General features: G+C 41.8%; 1 protein-coding gene across 2 annotated transcripts in view; it reads right to left on the minus strand.

Moving 5' to 3' along the window:
- Window positions 1-84: 84 nt before the first annotated feature.
- Window positions 85-19,118, minus strand: part of bcl2l12 (BCL2 like 12) — a 24,478-nt gene continuing 5,444 nt past the window's right edge. Inside the window, exons 2-8 of one of the 2 annotated variants that reach the window (XM_071351773.1) lie at window positions 9,425-9,833; window positions 8,954-9,212; window positions 5,875-6,088; window positions 1,844-1,978; window positions 1,698-1,771; window positions 1,175-1,441; window positions 85-407 (exon numbers count right to left, since the gene is read on the minus strand). In XM_071351773.1, coding sequence (XP_071207874.1) covers window positions 366-407; window positions 1,175-1,441; window positions 1,698-1,771; window positions 1,844-1,978; window positions 5,875-6,088; window positions 8,954-9,212; window positions 9,425-9,831 — 1,398 coding nt within the window. In that variant the 5' untranslated portion in view covers window positions 9,832-9,833 and the 3' untranslated portion in view covers window positions 85-365. Of the gene's footprint in view, window positions 408-1,174; window positions 1,442-1,697; window positions 1,979-5,874; window positions 6,089-8,953; window positions 9,213-9,424; window positions 9,834-19,118 lie in introns of both variants that reach the window. The other variant, XM_071351679.1, reaches the window with a different exon arrangement.

Raw genomic sequence — 19,118 nt, forward strand, 5'->3', positions numbered from 1 at the left:
TCAAAGTATACTATTTAATTATGATCTCCAGTCATAACACCAAGTAATGAAAACCAAACCAAAGACCACACTGTACACATTGGCTTTTGTAAAACACATTTATATAAAAACGTTGTAAAAAAAAAAAAAAAAAAAAAAGAATTGTACAAGTACACATGATTCTCAGACAAACACAAGTGACATAATTCACGTGTCGTAGAGTTCTAAAAAGCTAATGCCTTCTCCGTCTCTCACCACAGGAGAAACTGAGGTCAAGAAGGGCCTTGAGTTGTACCTGACCTGATAGGACACAACTCCAAGCCTTAGTCATAGATTAGAGTTCACCGTTGTGAGGATTTCCGAGCTGCCTTGATGGTGTAGGGTTGTCAGTCGCACTCCAAAATCTCTTCCAACTGGACAATACTTTCCTGCAGATGGAAAATGGGAGATGTGGGATTAGAAATTGAGGGGAAATCAGCACCAGATGCCTGCTGTGGTCAGTGACTTCTTCTGCCTCCTGGTGGTTGTGTTTGGAAACAACCTTTAAACTTTAGAACAGACAGAGGGCGCCAATGTCCACATTTACCTTTTTTAAAAGATGGGTTAGCTTACAATGTCACAAAAACGTTGCGCACGCTTCAATGGGGCAGAAGTCCATGTGTTGTTGCGATTCTGGATGGCCAGAAGGCTAGCAACAATGACAAGATGTCGCCAGGTGGGGAATCGTACGTAAGCTCGTTTCAGCTAGTTTTATCTTGTTCTTGATACCCTGTCTTGCTTTGAGGTGTTTTGACTGATGTCACTTCTATGCTGATATGGCCAGAATTTACTAGCTAACTAACCAACAACACAAAAATAGTGCTCATCGTGCAACTTTATTTATGTTTTCAGTAAACATTGGAGATTAAATATAGTTTACATGTTGTCAACAAAATAAGTGAACCCCGTCTGATTTGCCCCATAGTCTCGCACGTGTCAGTTTTGTTGCTCAACAACCAACCAGTCTATACAACCAAACAAGTTACTCTTATCAAATACATGTATATATTCTTCATATATTTAGCTGTTTAGGAGAAATGGAAAACAAACGCTGAGCTAAATCTGCATTAAAAGTTAGGGCTAACTTGCATTTTGCAAAAAGAGTTTAGAGATAGAGAGTTCTGATAGGGACAGGGCAATTGGAGCAAACACTTACCCATCCTCCATGGCTCTTCACCCAGGGGGCAAAGTTCTCCATATAGCGCTCTGCGTAGCCCTGCATGCGCTGCATCCCTGTCGCCGTGACGACACGCCGCGAGACCTCCATGGTGACGGCCACTCGTCTCAGCGTGGGGCTGCTGGAGGGAGGCGGCAGAGGTGAGGGCGTGGCCTGTTCCTGGCTGGCGAAGGTGTCCAGGAGCTTGGCGAAGGACGGGTATGAGAGACGGTTCAGCGTGGAGCGCAGGAAGGGGTCCGACTGGATCTGGGGGGGGGGACACACAATACATGGGTATGTAGTTAGTAAAGGTGTACGTAGTAGAGGTATAGGTTGTTTGTAACGGTGTATGTAGTTAGTAAAGGTGTACGTAGTAAAGGTGTAGGTAGTTCGTAAAGGTGTAGGCAGGTAGTAAAGGTGTAGGTAGTTCGTAAAGGTGTACGCAGGTAGTTGGAAACTGTGTAGGTAGTTAGAAACTGCAGTGTCAGGTGATCTAGATCTAGTCCTACACCAGAAGTCTTACCTTGTAGTTGATGGCGTCCCCTTCCATAGACAGTACCTGGACCAGCTGGCGCACCATTTCTTCTTTGTCAGGTTCTGAGGACAGGAGAGATGGATAAAAAATAAAAAATAGCCATACAGCAGCATAGCATGTGTGTTTCCACTCACCAGGGGGAGGTTTGACCGGGGTGGTAGCAGGGCTGGGTCGTGGGCTGGACCTTTGGGGTCTCTTCATACTGTGGGACCGCTGAGCAATCCTGTCCAGAGTCTCAGCCACCTCCTCATAGAACTCAGGAGGGTGTGCTACAGAGAGGGATGGGAGGAGAGAACAGTAGGAGTGTAATAGAATGGGCCTCCAACTCTGGTCCTGGAGAGCTACTGGATGTTGCAGGCTTTAATTCCAGCTTTTGTTCCAACACTCCTGTTTGAAATAATCAACTAAAAATATGCATTGTCTTCAGTCTGGACATTCAACTTTGAATCAGGTGTGTTGCAGTGTTAATTTCGCCAACAACCTATTACTCCTAACAACAACTAAATTACGATAACGAGACGCGCTGAAAAAAACGAACTATTACCAATTGCTTTTCATTTTAGGTGACGAAAATGTAACAAGACGAGAAGTCCACGTGAGACTAATAGACATTCACTTTGACATGAAGCTCATTTTCATCTGTTTTGTCCAATCATAAGCATGCATAGCTGTGTAGAATACATAATGCAATCCTCTCATTGATCGATAACATGTTTCTGTTGCGCGAGCTGATTGAGTTGATCTGGCTCTCCCACACACAGCTCCCAGCAGTGGTGGAAAAAGTACCCAATTGTCATACTGGAGTAAAAGTATAGATACCTTAATAGAAAGTTACTCAAGTAAAAGTGGAAGTCACCCAGTAAAATACTACTTGAGTAAAAGTCTAAAAGTATTTGGTTCTAAATATACTTAAGTATCAAAAGGAAAAGCATAAATAATTTCAAATTACTTATATTAAGCAAAGCAGACGGCACCATTTTCTTGTTTTTAAAATGTACAGATAGCCAGGGGTACACTCAGACATAATTTACAAAAGATGCATTTGTGTTTATTAAGTCCACCAGATGAGAGGCAGTAGGGATGGACAGGGATGTTCTTTTGATAAGTGCATGAATTGGACAATTTTCCTGTCCTGTTAAGCATTCAAAATGTAACGAGTACTTTTGGGTGTCATGGAAAATGTAGGGTGTAAAAAGTACATTATTTTCTTTAGGAATGTAGTGAAGTAAAAGTGGCCCAAAATATCAATAGTAAAGTAAAGTACAGATACCCCCAAAAACCACTTAAGTAGTACTTTAAACTATTTTACACCACTGGTTCCCGGTCACTTCAATCACTCGTCTGCCTTTCTTTTGAGCTGATGTACAGCCAGGACACTTCAATTGTAACAAACTAACCATTTTGCTCAGATCACATCAAGTTCTATTTTGCCATAGGCGTTATTTTCATCTATGGCAATAGCGAGTTGCGGTTGCTTTTTCAGATTAGAAAAACACATGATTTTTGCTGAATATTATGAGTACAGTAATAATTCTGGCATTGTTGTAAAGCTCATATTTTCCCCTTTTCAAGGAAGTCATTTATTTACCCCCCTCCGACGGTTATGATGGGGAGAAAATCAGAGCTAAATTGTTTAACCTGTGGGCTTTATATCCTATAGCAGCCTATTGTTAATTACATCTAAGGCAGGCATTGGTTACAATGTTGCCAGCTAAGGTATACGAGGTGATTGATAGTAGACCTAGTTGGACAAGGCTATCTGAATGTGCACATAATGCACAAAAGAGGTAAATATTATTTAAGGTCCCACAGTTGACAGTGCATGTCAGAGCAAAAACCAAGCGATGAGGTTGAAGGAATTGTCCGTAGAGCTCCGAGACATGATTGTGTGGAGGCATAGTTCTGGGGAAGGGTACCAAAACATTTCTGCAGCATTGAAGGTCCCCAAGAACACAGTGGCCTCCATCATTCCTAAATGGAAGAAATTTGGAACCACCAAGACTCTTCCTAGAGCTGGCCGCCCGTCCAAACTGAGCAATATGTGGAGAAGAGCCTTAGTCGGGGAGGTGACCAAGAACACGATGGTCACAGAGAGCTCCAGATTTCCTCTGTGGAGATGGGTGAACCATCTCTGCAGCACTCCACCTCTCAGGCCTTTATGGTAGCCAGACAGAAGCTACTCCTCAGTTTAAGGCACATGACAGCCCGCTTTGAGTTTGCCAAAAGACACCTAAAGACTCTCAGACCATGATAAACAAGTTTCCCTGGTCTGATGAAACCAAGATTGAACTCTTTGTCCTGAATGCCAAGCGTCACATCTGGAGGAAACCTGGAACCATCCCTACGGTGAAACATGGTGGTGGCAGCATCATGCTATGGGGATGATTTTCAGCGGCACGGACTGGGAGACCAGTCAGGATCGAGGGAAAGATGAACGGAGTAAAGTACAAAGAGATCATTGATGAAAACTTGCTTAGGACCTCAGACTAGGGCGAAGGTTCACCTTCCAACAGGACAACGAACCTAAGCACACAGCCAAGACAACGCAGGAGTGGCTTCAGGACAAGATTCTGAATGTCCTTGAGTGGCCCAGCCAAAGCCCAGACTTGAACCCGATCAAACATCTCTGGAGAGACCTGAAAATATCCTGACAGAGCTTGAGAGGATCTGCAGAGGAATTGGAGAAACTCCCCAAATACAGGTGTGCCAAGCTTGTAGCGTCATACCCAAGAAGACTCGAGGCTGTAATCGCTGCCAAAAGGTGCTTCAACAAAGTACTGAGTAAAGTGTCTGAATACTTATGTACATGTAATATGTTATTTTTAATACATTAGAAAAAAAATCAAAACCTGTTTTTGCTTTGTTATTATGGTGTGTAGATTGATGAGGGAAAAAAAATCTTTAATTCATTTTAGAATAAGGCTGTAACGTAAGAAAATGTGGAAGCGGTCTGAATACTTTCCAAATGCACTGTATGGATACATATCTTCAAACTCATATTTCCAAGACTCTAGCTGAAACAATATGGCCTCTATGAGCCAACGAGTTTGCATTAATGTTTTTTCCCATCCAACAGTGCCATAATGTGGCCAAACTCAACCTTAAAAAAGGTTAGCTAGTCTCATATCCTTTTGAATGTATGCTAATTTCATCACTCTGAGTCAAACAGATCAAGAGATATAGAAATGTGCGTTATAGTGCCACCGTGTGGTTGACATGAAGGTGCTTGGATTTGTTGAGCCTTGACAGAGTTTGCAAAATATGTACCAAGTTTTGTTACAATATGAATATCCGTGACTGATTTATAGACCTTTGTGTGTGAGACCTTGCCCACATGTTTAAAATAGGCACTAGTTGTTTTAGGTTGTAGTCTTAACTATTTTTACGTTGAGAGACATTGGTCCATAGATGCCACATGTCAAGTTTCATGCCAGAGAAGTAGCGTTTTAAAATAGTTTCAAAATGGCGAAAAATTGATCATGGCGGACCTCATGGGTACCGAATTTTAGGACTCTAGCTCAAACGGGGTGAGGGGCATGAGCTTTCAAATGTAGCATTTTCAATTGTTTGTTATAGTGCCACCATTCGGCCAATTGGCATTGCATGAAAGGGTGTGGCCAATGGCCATTACCATCATGCAATTTTCATCCTCCTAGGCCTTATTATCATACAGGAATGTACATGTTAATTTTCCTTGACAGAAGAAGATGTATAATAATAATAATAACAATAATAAACAACAGCAAAAACAATAGGGTTTCACCCAGCTTCGCTGCTTGAACCCCTAATATGAATAATAATAAGTATAGCTGCAAATAGCAATGCCGTGACTCAAGTTGTGGGCTCACTGTGCCCCTTGGATGAGCTACCGCTGTACTAATTTTCAGGCTTGTCCAATATCAAAACTCAACATCAACAGATCATGCAATGTGCTTTGATGTATTTTGGACTATTTTGAATTATGTACTTTAAAACGTCTACTTCACCAGAACCGCTAGGTACCAAATTTGGTATATAGCATCTATGTACCTATTTCTTCAACCACGACTCCAGCTCAAACAATATGGCCACTATGAGCCAATGGTGTTCGCTGCTGAACCCCTAATAAATGATACTTTGAGGCAAACATTCATTGCTGCCGACTGTTCGGTTCCAAAATACTTACTGGGAGAGATGACTGGCGCCCCGGGTACTGGCCCTACGCCGATGGTCAGTGTGGATGGCCTCTGAAGACGTGTCTCATCCTTGTCTTTATCCTTTTCTGGCTTCTTTCTTATGCTGAAGAAAGAGGAGATCTGGCTCTTCAACTTCTTTGCCTTTTTCTGCTGTTTCGGATCGTTCCCTTCTTCATCTGACATGGAGGGGAACCTAACGTCTTCCTGAGGTAATAGTAACAATGATGGATAATGTATGTATGTATGTATGTATGTATGTATGTATGTATGTATGTATGTATGTATGTATGTATGTATGTATGTATGTATACACATACACACTGTATAAGAACAGATAATCACAGCTTTGTACATATCATAACCACATTCCACAACTTATTACATTCCATAGTTTTCTGCTAGATTTCAGAGCAGCAGTTTTGCTCTAGGACCGATGTGGTCTTGTCTAGAATTTAAAACAGCAGCTAAAATCGGTCACAGGTCTTCTGTCTGACCTAAAACCCAACAAAACTCTTAAAATGTGGGATTGGGATACCAGCCAATTACAGTACCAGTCAAAAGTTTGTACACCTACTCATTCAAGGGTTTTTCTTTATTTGTACTATTTTCTACATTGTAGAATAATAGTGAAGACATCAAAACTATGAAATAACACACATGGAATCATGTAGTAACCAAAAAAAGTGTTAAACAAATCAAAATATATATTTAGACTCTTCACAGGAGCCACCCTTTGCCTCAATGACAGCTTTGCACACTCTTGGCATTCTCTCAACCAGCTTCACCTGGAATGCTTTTCCAACAGTCTTGAAGGAGTTCCCACATACGCTGAGCACTTGTTGGCAGCTTTTCCTTCACTCTGCGTTACAACTCATCCCAAACCATCTCAATTGGGTTGAGGTCAGGTCATCTGATGCAGCACTCCATCATGGATGGCATATCGCTGAAGAATGCTGTGGCAGCCATGCTGGTTAAATCACTGACAGTTTCAACAGCAAAGCACCCCATCATACCTCCTTCTCCATGCTTCACGGTGGGAACCACACATGCAGAGATCATCTGTTCGCCTACTCTGCGTCTCACAAAAACACAGCGGTTGGAACCAAAATTGGCCCAATCAATTCTCTTCTTCTTATTGGTGTAGTGGTTTCTTTGCAGCTATTCGACCATGAATGCCTGATTCACGCAGTCTCCTCTGAACAGTTGATGTTGAGATATATCTTTTACTTGAACTCTGTGAAGCATATATTTTTCGATGTAATTTCTGAGGCTGGTAACTCTAATGAACTTATCCTCAGCAGCAGAGGTAACTCTGGGTTTTCCTTTCCTGTGGCGGTCCTCATGAGAGCCAGTTTCACACAGCGCTTTATGATTTTTGCAACTGCACTTGAAGAAAGTGTAAAGTTCTTGACATTTTCCGTATTGACTGACCTTCATGTCTTAAAGTAATGATGGACTGTCGTTTCTCTTTGCTTATTTGAGCTGTTCTTGCCATAATATGGATTTGGTCTTTTACCAACTAGGACTATCTTCTGTATACCACCCCTAACTTGTCACAACACAACTGATTGGCTCAAACGTATTAAGGAAAGAAATTCAACAAATGAACTTTTAACAAGGCACACCTGTTAACCTCTTGGCGCACGGATCCCTTTAGCGGTATAATTGTCATCAATAACCGCTAAATTGCAGTGCGCCAAATAAAAAAAAACATGCTAAAAATATTTATATTCATGAAATCACAAGTGCAATATAGCAAAACACAGCTTAGCTTGTTGTTAATCCACCTGTCGTGTCAGATTTTGAAAATATGCTTTACAGCGAAAGCAATCCAAGCATTTGTGTGAGTTTATCGATCACTAGACAAAACATTACGAACACCTAGCAGCAATGTAGATTGGTCATGAAAGTCAGAAAAGCAATAAAATGAATCGCTTACCTTTGATGATCTTCGGATGTTTGCACTCACGAGACTCCCAGTTACACAATAAATGTTCCTTTTGTTCGATAAAGATGATTTTTATACCCAAAAACCTCCATTTGGTTTGCGCGTTATGTTCAGTAATCCACAGGCTCGTGCCGGTCTGGAAGGGCAGACAAAAATTCCAAATAGTATCCGTAAAGTTCGTAGAAACATGTCAAACGTTTTTATAATCAATCCTCAGGTTGTTTTTAACATAAATAAATCGATAATATTTCAACCGGAGGGTAAAATAATTCAATACAAGACAGAAATAAAATGTCGAGCTACGACATTCGCGCGCAAGAACTAATCAAGGACACTGGCGCGATTTGATAAATCGCGCTAATTTTTCAGAATAAAAGCTTGAAACTATGTCTAAAGACTGTTCACAACCTGTGGAAGCCATTGGAAAAGGAATCTGGTTGATATCCCTTTAAATGGAGGATAGGCAGGCAATGGAACAGGGATTTTTCAAAATAAGAGGCACTTCCGGGTTGGATTTCCTCAGGTTTTCACCTGCAAAATCAGTTCTGTTATACTCACAGACAATATTTTGACAGTTCTGGAAACTTTAGAGTGTTTTCTATCCTCATCTGTCAATTATATGCATATTCTAGCATCTGGGCCTGAGAAATAGGCCGTTTACATTGGGAACGTTATTTTTCCAAACATAGAAATTGTGCCTCCTAGCGTCAAGAAGTTAATTGAAATGCATTCCAGGTGACTACCTCATGAAGCTGGTTGAGAGAATGCCAAGAGTGTGCAAAGCTGTCATCAAGGCAAAGGGTGGCTACTTTGAAGAATCTCAAATATAAAATATATTTTGATTTGTCTAACACTTTTTTGGTTACTGCATGATTCCATATGTGTTATTTCATAGTTTTGATGTATTCACTAGTATTCCACAATGTAGAAAATAGTAAAAATAATGAAAAACCTTTGAATGAGTAGGTGTGTCTAAACCTTTGACTGGTACCCAATTTGTAAGTCGCTCTGGATAAGAGCGTCTGCTAAATGACTTAAATGTAAATGTACTGTATGTGACATGTCATTTCTTAGTACATTTTGAATAATGCGTTGTGATTAACAACGTGAATCCATCTCACCTCGAGTTGGTCTCTGAAGAAGCCTGGCAGGCCTGGGTTGGTTCGGTTTGGTCTTCCGTCCTTCTCCAAGGAGCCACCATTTTGTGTCTGGTCTGCACCACTGTCTTTAGCTGAGCGACGGAGGGGCAGGTTGGAGGGCCGTGGCTGCAGTCGTCTCTTAATGAGGTCCTTCAAGCCGTGTTTCTTCTCCTCTACTGAGCTGATTGCTTCATCCAGAGAGTCCCAGCCATTGTCCGGCCGCTTCCTAGACTCCTTTGCACTGGAAGGAAGAGACAGGGGAGATGGATAAAGAGGTAGGATGGTTGGATAGATTACAAAAAAAGATACCATTACAAATAAAAGGTTAAAGAATATTGGGTGGCATTTAAAAAAAAATACAACTAGGATGAGGGTGAATGGCAGGGATGTGAGGTGATGGGGATGACAGGTAATAGCCTAGATGGGGGGGGGGATACGTGAGAGAGTTGTTACCTGTACTTGTTGTGGTCTTTGTAGCTTCCCCCCACCGTCCCAAGTCGCTCGGCTGAAGGATTAGAGAGTGCGCTGCGGAGGAAAGCTTTCAGCACCAGACGAGTGTCTGCCTTGATCTCAACCAGAGAGATGGACGAGACAGAGGGGTTGGGAGAGGTAGGGTTGAGCGCATCAGTTGACATCACTGAGGGGTTGGGAGAGGTAGGATTGAGCGCATCAGTTGACATCACTGAGGGGTTGGGGGAGGTAGGGTTGAGCGCATCAGTTGACATCACTGAGGGGTTGGGAGAGGTAGGGTTGAGCGCATCAGTTGACATCACTGAGGGGTTGGGAGAGGTAGGATTGAGCGCATCAGTTGACATCACTGAGGGGTTGGGAGAGGTAGGGTTGAGCGCATCAGCTGACATCACTGAGAGAGCAAGAGAGAGAAATGTTATTGGCCTATACCTGACATTTTTTGTGTCTTAGTATGCAGTATAGCAACTCCTACAAGTGCATGGTTAAAGTCAACTCCAAAGGCAGCCCCAACCTAAAGACACCAACCCTTTCATTAGTTATGGGATTTGATTTGAACTTCTATCGCTTTTATTGACTGACTGACAGACAGACTGACCGTATGTAGCCTAGATCTGTCATGCTTCCACAGATGGGTTAGCTGACAATGTCACAAAAACGATGTGCATGCTTCAATGGGGCAGAAGTCAGTGAGTTGTGATTCTGGATGGCCAAATAGCTACCAAAAGTTACAAGAAACTGCTTTGTGGGGAATCGTAAGTGACAAATTTCAGCTAGTTTTAATGTTGTTCTTGATACCATGTCTTGTTTTGAATGATTTCATGACAATTCTAATATGGCAAAACATTTGCTAGCTAACTAACCAACAACTGTAACAATGTATTTGAGACAACAAGTGCTCATAGTGCAAATGTATTTATGTTTTCAATAAACGTTGAAGAAACATAGTTTACAGTCTTTTTTTACCCCATAGTTTCGGTTGTGTTGCTAATGGAACAGTCTTTGTTTCTACCTGAATACGTCAGTGACAAACACCATGGCTGATGCCATGGCACTCATAGGGAAGTGAAAGCAATGCCGTACACAAACACATGGCTGGAGAATCCAGTCTATCCACATTTCAATCATTCTACACACAAGAGTTCGAACACCTCCGCCTCGAACACCAGTGTCGCTAACATTTACACATACATACACGTTTTAGTCATTAAATCTATGCAACCTACACAATCAGGGAAGTCAGAGTTCCTGAATTCCTAATCAGACCTTGTAGTCGTGGCAGATAATATTCACATTTTTGGTGACTTTAATATTCACATGGAAAAGTCCACAGACCAACTCCAAAAGGCTTTCGGAGCCATCGACTCAGTGGGTTTTGTCCAACATGTCTCCAGACCTACTCATTGCCACAGTCATACCCTGGATCTAGTTTTGTCCCGTGGATAAATATTGTGGATCTAAAATGTTTTTCCTCAAAATCCTGGACTAAATTAGACCACCATTTTATTACGTTTGCAATCGCAACAAATAACCTCCTCAGACCCCAACCAAGGATCATCAAAAGGCATGCTATAAATTATCGGACAACCCAAAGATTGCTAGATGACCTTCCAGACTACCTCTACCTACCCAAGGACGTCGGAGTTTTTTTTTTTTTTTTTAAATTGGTTAACCACCTAACTGGGAATCTAAATTGAACCTTTAACCTCTCTTGGGCACGTGAGACGGTAGCGTCCCACCTCTTCAACAGCCAGTGAAACTGCTGGGCGCCAAATTCAAATACAGAAATACTCATTATAAAAATTCTGAAAACAAAACATATTTTACATAGGTTTAAAGATTAACGTCTTGTGAATCCAACCACGGTGTCAGATTTAAAAAATGCTTTACGGCGAAAGCATACCATACGATTATTTGAGAACATAGCCCACTAGACAAATTATTACAAACAGTAGCCAGCCAGATAGAACAGTTACAATTTAGAAATAGAGATAAAATTAATCCTTTACCTTTGATGATCTTCATATGGTTCAGCAGACATTAATTTACTCAATAAATGTTCATTTTGTTCAACACAGTCTCTTTATACCCAAAAACCTGTTTTGTTCGCGCGTTTCTTCAGTAATCCACAGGCTCAAACGCAGTCAAAACAGGAAGACAAAAAAATCCAAATTGTATCCGTAAAGTTCCTAGAAACATGTCAAACGATGTTTATATTCAAACCTCAGGTTGTTTTTAGCCTAAATAATCAATAATATTTCAACCGGACAATAACGCCGTCAATATAAAATGTAAACAAGAAACGCACTCTCTCGGTTGTGCGCAGGAAAAAGCTCTGTGAAACTTTAGGGTCCACTCATTCAGTCTGCTCTTACTTCCTCATTTTTCAGAATACAAGACTGAAACACTTTCTAAAGACTGTTGACATCTAGTGGAAGGCATAGAAACTGCAATTTGAGTCCTAAGTCAATCGATACTGTAATGGCATTGAATAGAAAACTACAAAACCAAAAAGAAACGACTTCCTGAATGGATTTTTCTCAGGTTTTCACCTGCCAAATCAGTTCTGTTATACTCACAGACACTATTTTAACAGTTTTGGAAACTTTAGAGTGTTTTCTATCCAAATCTATCAGTTATATGCAGATCATATCTTCAGGGCCCGAGAAACAGGCAGTTTAATTTGGGCATGCATTTCATCCAAAATTCCGAATGCTGCCCCCTACCCTAGAGAAGTTAATACCCGAGCCCTGAAGCAAGCTTCCAGAAAATAGGAACGGAAATGGCGCTCCGCCAAACTGGAAGTCTTCCAACTAGCTTGGAAAGACTGTACCATGCAATATTGAAGAGCCCTCACTACTGCTGCTCGATCATCCTATTTTTTCAACTTAATTGATACGGTCTCAAAGCTAACTAAAGAGCAGCATTCCCCAAGAGAAGATGGCTTTCACGTCAGCAGTGATGAATTCATGAACTTCAATGAAAAGATCATGATCATTAGAAAGCAAATTACGGACTACTCTTTGAAAGTAGTTTTCAAAGAGTAGTCCGTAAGTTTTTTAATCCTGTATGTCTTGACACATTCATGGCAATAGTCATGGCCTCTAAACCTTCCATCTGCAAACTGAACACTATTCCAAATAAACTACTGAAAGAGCTACTTCCTGTGCTTGGCCCTCCTATGTTGAACATAATAAATTGCTCCATACCCACCGGATGTGTACCACATCACTAAAAGTGCTAGTAATAAAGCCTGTCTTGAAAAAGCCAAACCTTGACCCAGAAAATGTTTTATTTTTTAAATAAAAAAATAGGCCTATATCGAATCTCCAATTGCTCTCAACATTTTTTGAGAAAGCTGTTTCCCAGCAACTCACTGCCATCCTGAAGACAAATGATGTATACTAAAACACTTCAGTCTGGTTTTACAGCCCATCATAGCACTGAGACTGCACTCATGAAGGTGGTAAATTACTTTTAAATGGCGCCAGACCAAGGCTCTGCATCTGTCCTCGTGCTCCTAGACCTTAGCGCTGCTTTTGACACCATCGATCACCACATTGTTTTGGAGAGATTGGAAACCCTAATTGGTCTACCCGGACAAGTTCTTGCCTGGTTTAGATCTTATCTGTCGGAAAGATATCTGTTTGTCTCCGTGTATGGTTTATCCTCTGACAAATCAATTCTAAGTTTCAGTGTTCCTCAAGGTTCAATTTTAGGACCACTATTGTTTACACTATATATTCTACTTCTTGGTGATGTCATTCAGAAACACAATGTCAACTTTCACTGCTATGCGGACGACACACAGTTGTACATTTCGATGAAACATGGTGAAGCCCCAAAATTGCCCTCCCTGGAAACCTGTGTTTCAGACATAAGGAAGTGGATGGAAGCACATGTTTTACTTTTAAACTCGGACAAAACATAGATTATAGTTCTAGGTCCCAAGAAATAAAGTGAATTGCTGTTGGATCTGACAATTAATATTGATGGTTGTACAGTTGTCTCAAATAAAACTGAAGAACCTCTGCGTTACTCTAGACTCTGAGTTCTCTTTTGACGAACATATAAAGAATATTTCAAGGACAGCTTTTTTCCATCTCGTAACATTGGAAAAATAAAAAATTTTGTCCAAAAATTACGCAGAAAAGCTCATCCATGATTTTGTCACTTCTAGATTAGACTACTGTAATGCTCTACTCTCCGGCTACATGGATAAGGGCACTAAACAAACTTCAGTTAGTGCTAAACACTGCTGCTAGAATCTCGACTAGAACCAAAACATTTGATCATATTACTCTAGTGCTAGCCTCTCTACACTGGCTTCCTGTTAAGGCTAGGGCTGATTTCAAGGTCCGGATTTGCGTCCCGTCAGGCTCGTGCGGTGGAGGAGATCTTTGTGGGCTATACTCAGCCTTGTCTCAGGGTAGTAAGTTGGTGGTCTGTTGATATCCCTCTATTGGTGTGGGGGCTGTGCTTGGCAAAGTGGGTGGGGTTATATCCTGCCTGTTTGGCTCTGTCCGGGTGTATCGTCGGACGGGGCCAGTGTTCCCCGACTGTTCCCCGTCAGTCTGTTATATCTTGTGTAATTCTCCTGTCTTACCTGGTGTCCTGTGTGAATTTAAGTATGCTCCCTCTAATTCTCTCTCTCCCTCCCTCCCCTCCCGGAGGATCTGAGCCCTAGGACCATGCCTCAGGAAGGAGTCATCTCGTCGTGTTGCTGCTGCAGTTTCAACTATTCTGCCTGCGGCTATGGAACCCTGACCTGTTCACCGGACGTGCTACCTGTTGTTTTTGATTCTCTCTCTCTACCGCACCTGCTGTCTCAACCTCTGATTGACACTGCTGGTCATCTATGAACATCTTGAAGAACAATCTGGCCTTAAAACCTCTCTAAGCTAGGGGGCGGTATTTTCACGTCCGGATGAAAAGTGTGCCCAAAGTAAACTGCCTGCTACTCAGGCCCAGAAGCTAGGATATGCATGTTATTATTAGATTTGGATAGAAAACACTCTGAAATTTCTAAAACTGTTTGAATCATGTCTGTGAGTGTAACATAACTTATTTGTCAGGCGAAACCCCGAGGACAAACCACCCAGGATTTTTTGGTTGTTGAGGTCACTCTTTTCAATGGGTTTTCTATGGGGATCTAGATTTCTAAGGCACTTGCTTGCAGTTCCTATCGCTACCACTGGATGTCAACAGTCTTTAGAAATTGGTTGATGTTTTTCCTTTGAGTAATGAAGAAGTATTGCTGTTCAGAACGAGGGTCGAGTGAAGTGTACTGTTAGGGGCGCGCGACCTGAAAGCTCGCTCCACTTTGTTTTTATCCGCTATTGAACGCAGTTTATCCCGTCTTAAATTTGATCGATTATTTATGTTAAAAAATACCTAAAGTTGTATTAGGAAAGTTGTTTGAAATGTTTGGACAAAGATTACAGGTAACTTATTAGATATTTTGTAGTCATGTTGCGCGAGTTGGAACCAGTGTTTTTCTGGATCAAACGCACCAAATAAATGGACATTTTGTATATATAACGACAGAATTAATTGAACAAAAGGACCATTTGTGGTGTTTATGGGACATATTGGAGTGCCAACAGAAGAAGCTCGTCAAAGGTAAGGCATGAATTATATCGTTATTTCTGAGTTTTGTGTCGCGCCTGGCGGGATGAAATATGATTTTCTGTGTTTGTTTGATGGGGTGCTGTCCTCAGATAATAGCATTGTTTGCTTTTGCCGTAAAGCCTTTTTGAAATCTGACACGGTGGCTGGATTAACAAGAAGTAAAGCTTTAATTTGGTGTATTGCACTTGTGATTGTATGAAAGTTAAATATTTCTAATAATTTAATTTGAATTTGGCGCTCTGCCATTTCACCGGATGTTGTCAAATCGATCCCGTTAACGGGATTTGATCCCTAAGAAGTGGCCATGTACTATCTCCACCCAGCACAGCCAGAAGAGCACTGGCCACCCCCCATTATATTGTATAGAATGTTGTTTTTTTTATTACCGAAACCAGTTATATTTTAATAATCGAACCGAAACGACTAATCGCTCAGCACTATCGGTGTGTATGTGTGGTTGTTTGATTAATCTAATGGCCAAGGGCGCAACTGTCACCCCACATTCTAAAATTGCATGTGTCCCCCTCAGTGTTATCATTACACTGATACAAAAAAATGCCATCGGTGAGCTTTAGGAACATCTGGACGCCTCCGAGTGGTCAGGTAGGCGGTTTCAGCCATTTAGGACCACGCAGACATCACAGAGCTTGCGGACAGGCTGTGTGAAGGCAAAGCTTCTGACCAGCACGGTGCTGCTGTCTGCAGCTGCTGTCTCTGTGTGTTGCACTTTTTCTCAGAGTTGTAAAAGCAGAGCAGAGCAGAAACAGGCTACTCTTTATTTGACTGATGTAGCTGGCAAGGCAACTGCTGTCAGCAGTTTATTATTATTGTTTATTCCCAGTGATGATCTAAAAGTGTAACTGACATGTAATGTTAGCTAATGTTTCATCCCCTCTCGACTGAAGGTCTGTCTGAAGAGAATGAACTAGCTAGTAGCTACCACAGCCAGTTCAGCTCTAGCTATATGTCAGATAGCAGTATCTAACAGCTGTTGTGTGTATGGAAATGTTTTGATGGCTTTTTGTCCCGTTTCACCTGAAGTAAATTAACTTGGATACTTTTCGCCAGTTGAAGTACCATTAGAGCTAGCCAAAAGTTGGCTTAAATGAATCACACTAGACCTGAAAGCAGACAATGAAACCTGCGGGCAAATGATTGAAAACCGATATACTGACATTTGACAGCGCAATATTATATTTGAGTCAGTATAGCAATGTAACATTATTGATCTGTCAGTTTCCGTAGCTAATTCCCTACTTTTCACACTGACACAGTATAAACATATGCTGGTGCGGTTGGCCCTGGGTTCCTCCTAATGCAAGACAATGCTAGACCTCATGTGGCTGGAGTGTGTCAGCAGTTCCTGCAAGAGGAAGGCATTGATGCTATGGACTGGCCCGCCCGTTCCCCAGACCTGAATCCAATTGAGCACATCTGGGACATCATGTCTCGCTCCATCCACCAACGCCACGTTGCACCACAGACTGTCCAGGAGTTGGCGGATGCTTTAGTCCAGGTCTGGGAGGAGATGCCTCAGGAGACCATCCACCACCTCATCAGGAGCATGTCCAGGCGTTGTAGGGAGGTCATACAGGCACGTGGAGGCCACACACACTACTGAGACTCATTTTGACTTGTTTTAAGGACATTACATCAAAGTTGGATCAGCCTGTAGTGTGGTTTTCCACTTTAATTTTGAGTGTGACTCCAAATCCAGACCTCCATGGGTTGATACAAAAATTATCAATGGAAATCAAATGTGTGATTTTGTTGTCAGCACATTCAACTGTGTAAAGAAAAAAGTATTTAATAAGAATATTTCATTCATTCAGATCTAGGATGTGTTATTTTAGTGTTCCCTTTATTTTTTTGAGCAGTGTATATTTTTAAGGACAGGATTACCTACACATACTAACCAGCTCAAATTGACAGAAGCTGGCTATATGGCAAACCAATCCGAACTCATCTCTCGGCATGTCCAGCCCACTCATTAGGTTATTTTTCTGTGGTTAAAACAACTAGGCTCGTAATTTAACAATTGTATTTGTAATTACAGATGGCATACAAGTATGTTAATAAGGCACATGAAAGTTCACGTTCCAGAAGGCATTTCTGCCAAAAAAAATGCATTTAGATATATATATTTTTTTTAATAAAGTTTACGTTCAAATGGCTCTCCTGTGAAGTAGTGACCCGCGACATACGCCTAGTTTCCTGAAACGAGTCAAATGTACATAAGTATTCTGACCATTTATTCAGTACTTTGTTGAAGCACATTGGGCAGCGATTACAGCCTTTTAGTCTTCTTGGGTATGACGCTACAAGCTTGGCACACCTGTATTTGGGGAGTTTCTCTGATTCTTCTCTGGAGATCCTCTCAAGCTGTCAGGTTGGATGGGGAGTGTTGCTGAGAGATGTTCATGTCTGGGCTCGAGAGAGATGTTCATGTCCGGGCTCTGGCTGGGCCACTCAAGGACATTCAGAGACTTGTCCCGAAGCCACTCCTGCGTTGTCTGGGCTGTGTGCTTAGGGTCATTGTCCTGTTGGAAGGGTAACCTTCGCCCCATTCTGAGGTCCTGAGCCTTCTGGAGTAGGTTTTCAACAAGGATCTCTGTACTTTGCGATCCTAATCGATCCTGATTAGTCTCCCAGTCCCTGAAAAACATCCCCACAGCATGATGCTGCCACCACCATGCTTCACTGTAGGGATGGTGCCAGGTTTCCTCCAGATGTGACACTTGGCATTCAGGCCAAAGAGTTCAATCTTGGTTTCATCAGACCAGGGAAACTTGTTTCTCATGATCTGAGAGTCCTTTAGGTGCCTTTTGGCAAACTCCAAGCAGGCTGTCATGTGCCTTTTACTGAGGAGTTGCCACTCTACCATAAAGGCCTTTTGGAGTGCTGCAGAGATGGTTCTTCTTCTGGAAGATTCTTCCATCTCCACAGAGGAACTCTGGAGCTCTGCCAGAGTGACCATCAGGTTCTTGGTCACCCCCCTGACTAAGGTCCTCCCCCGATTCCTCAGTTTAGCCGGGCGGCGGGCTCTAGGAAGAGTCTGGGTGGTTCCAAACTTCTTCCATACAAGAATGATGAAGGCCACTGTGTTCTTGGGGACCTTCAATGCTGCAGAAATGTTTTGGTACCCTTCCCCAGATCTGTGCTTCGACACAATCCTGTCTCGAAGCTACGGACAAGTCCTTCAACCTCATGGCTTGGTTTTTGCTCTGACATGCACTGTTAACTGTGGGACCTTAAATAGACCGGTGTGTGCCTTCCCAAATCATGTCCAATCAATGGAATTTACCACAGGTGGACTCCAATCAAGTTGTAGAAACAATGGAAAAAGGATGCACCTGAGCTCAATTGAGTCTCATAGAAAAGGATCTGAATACTTATGTAAATAAGGTATTTCTGTTTTTTATTCTAAAAGCCTGTTTTCGCTTTGTCATTATGGGGTGCTGTGTGTAGATTGATGAGAAATGTTTCATTTAATCAATTTTAGAATACGGCTTTAACGTAACAAAATGTGGAAAAAGGGAAGGGGTCTGAATACTTTCCGAATGCACTGTATTTGTATATGTTATGATCTTGAACAGGCTGGCTGAATTCTGGCAAAGTGTATGTTATTTTAGCTCAGCATGTTTAAAGATTCTCTATTTTCCCTGTTTTTGTTTGCTTGATACTGGATTGATACAGTTGATACTGGAGACTTATCAGAAGAAACTGTTTAAGCTAGCATTTATAGCGGCAAACAATGCATGGCAGAAATGTCACGTTATGTATCACTAGATCTGATTTATTATAAGATTAAGAGTATACTGTGCAACTTTCATAATGGACTAGCCTACTGTAAAAGGGGTCTGTATTGAAAATGAGTTGGTTTTTTTGAGCAGTCAAATATATATATATATTTTTCATGGCACACGAGACACCAGTTTTATTTGCGCCTGTCTCAGTGGATTAATCCATTGAGGAGGCTGCGGAGATGCCACGGTCCAAGAATATGGGGATTGTGGCTCAGAGGCACGTCTCTCCAGAATGCACTCTC

This window comes from Salvelinus alpinus, chromosome 1, assembly GCF_045679555.1.
Source record: "Salvelinus alpinus chromosome 1, SLU_Salpinus.1, whole genome shotgun sequence".
Taxonomy (NCBI): domain Eukaryota; kingdom Metazoa; phylum Chordata; class Actinopteri; order Salmoniformes; family Salmonidae; genus Salvelinus; species Salvelinus alpinus.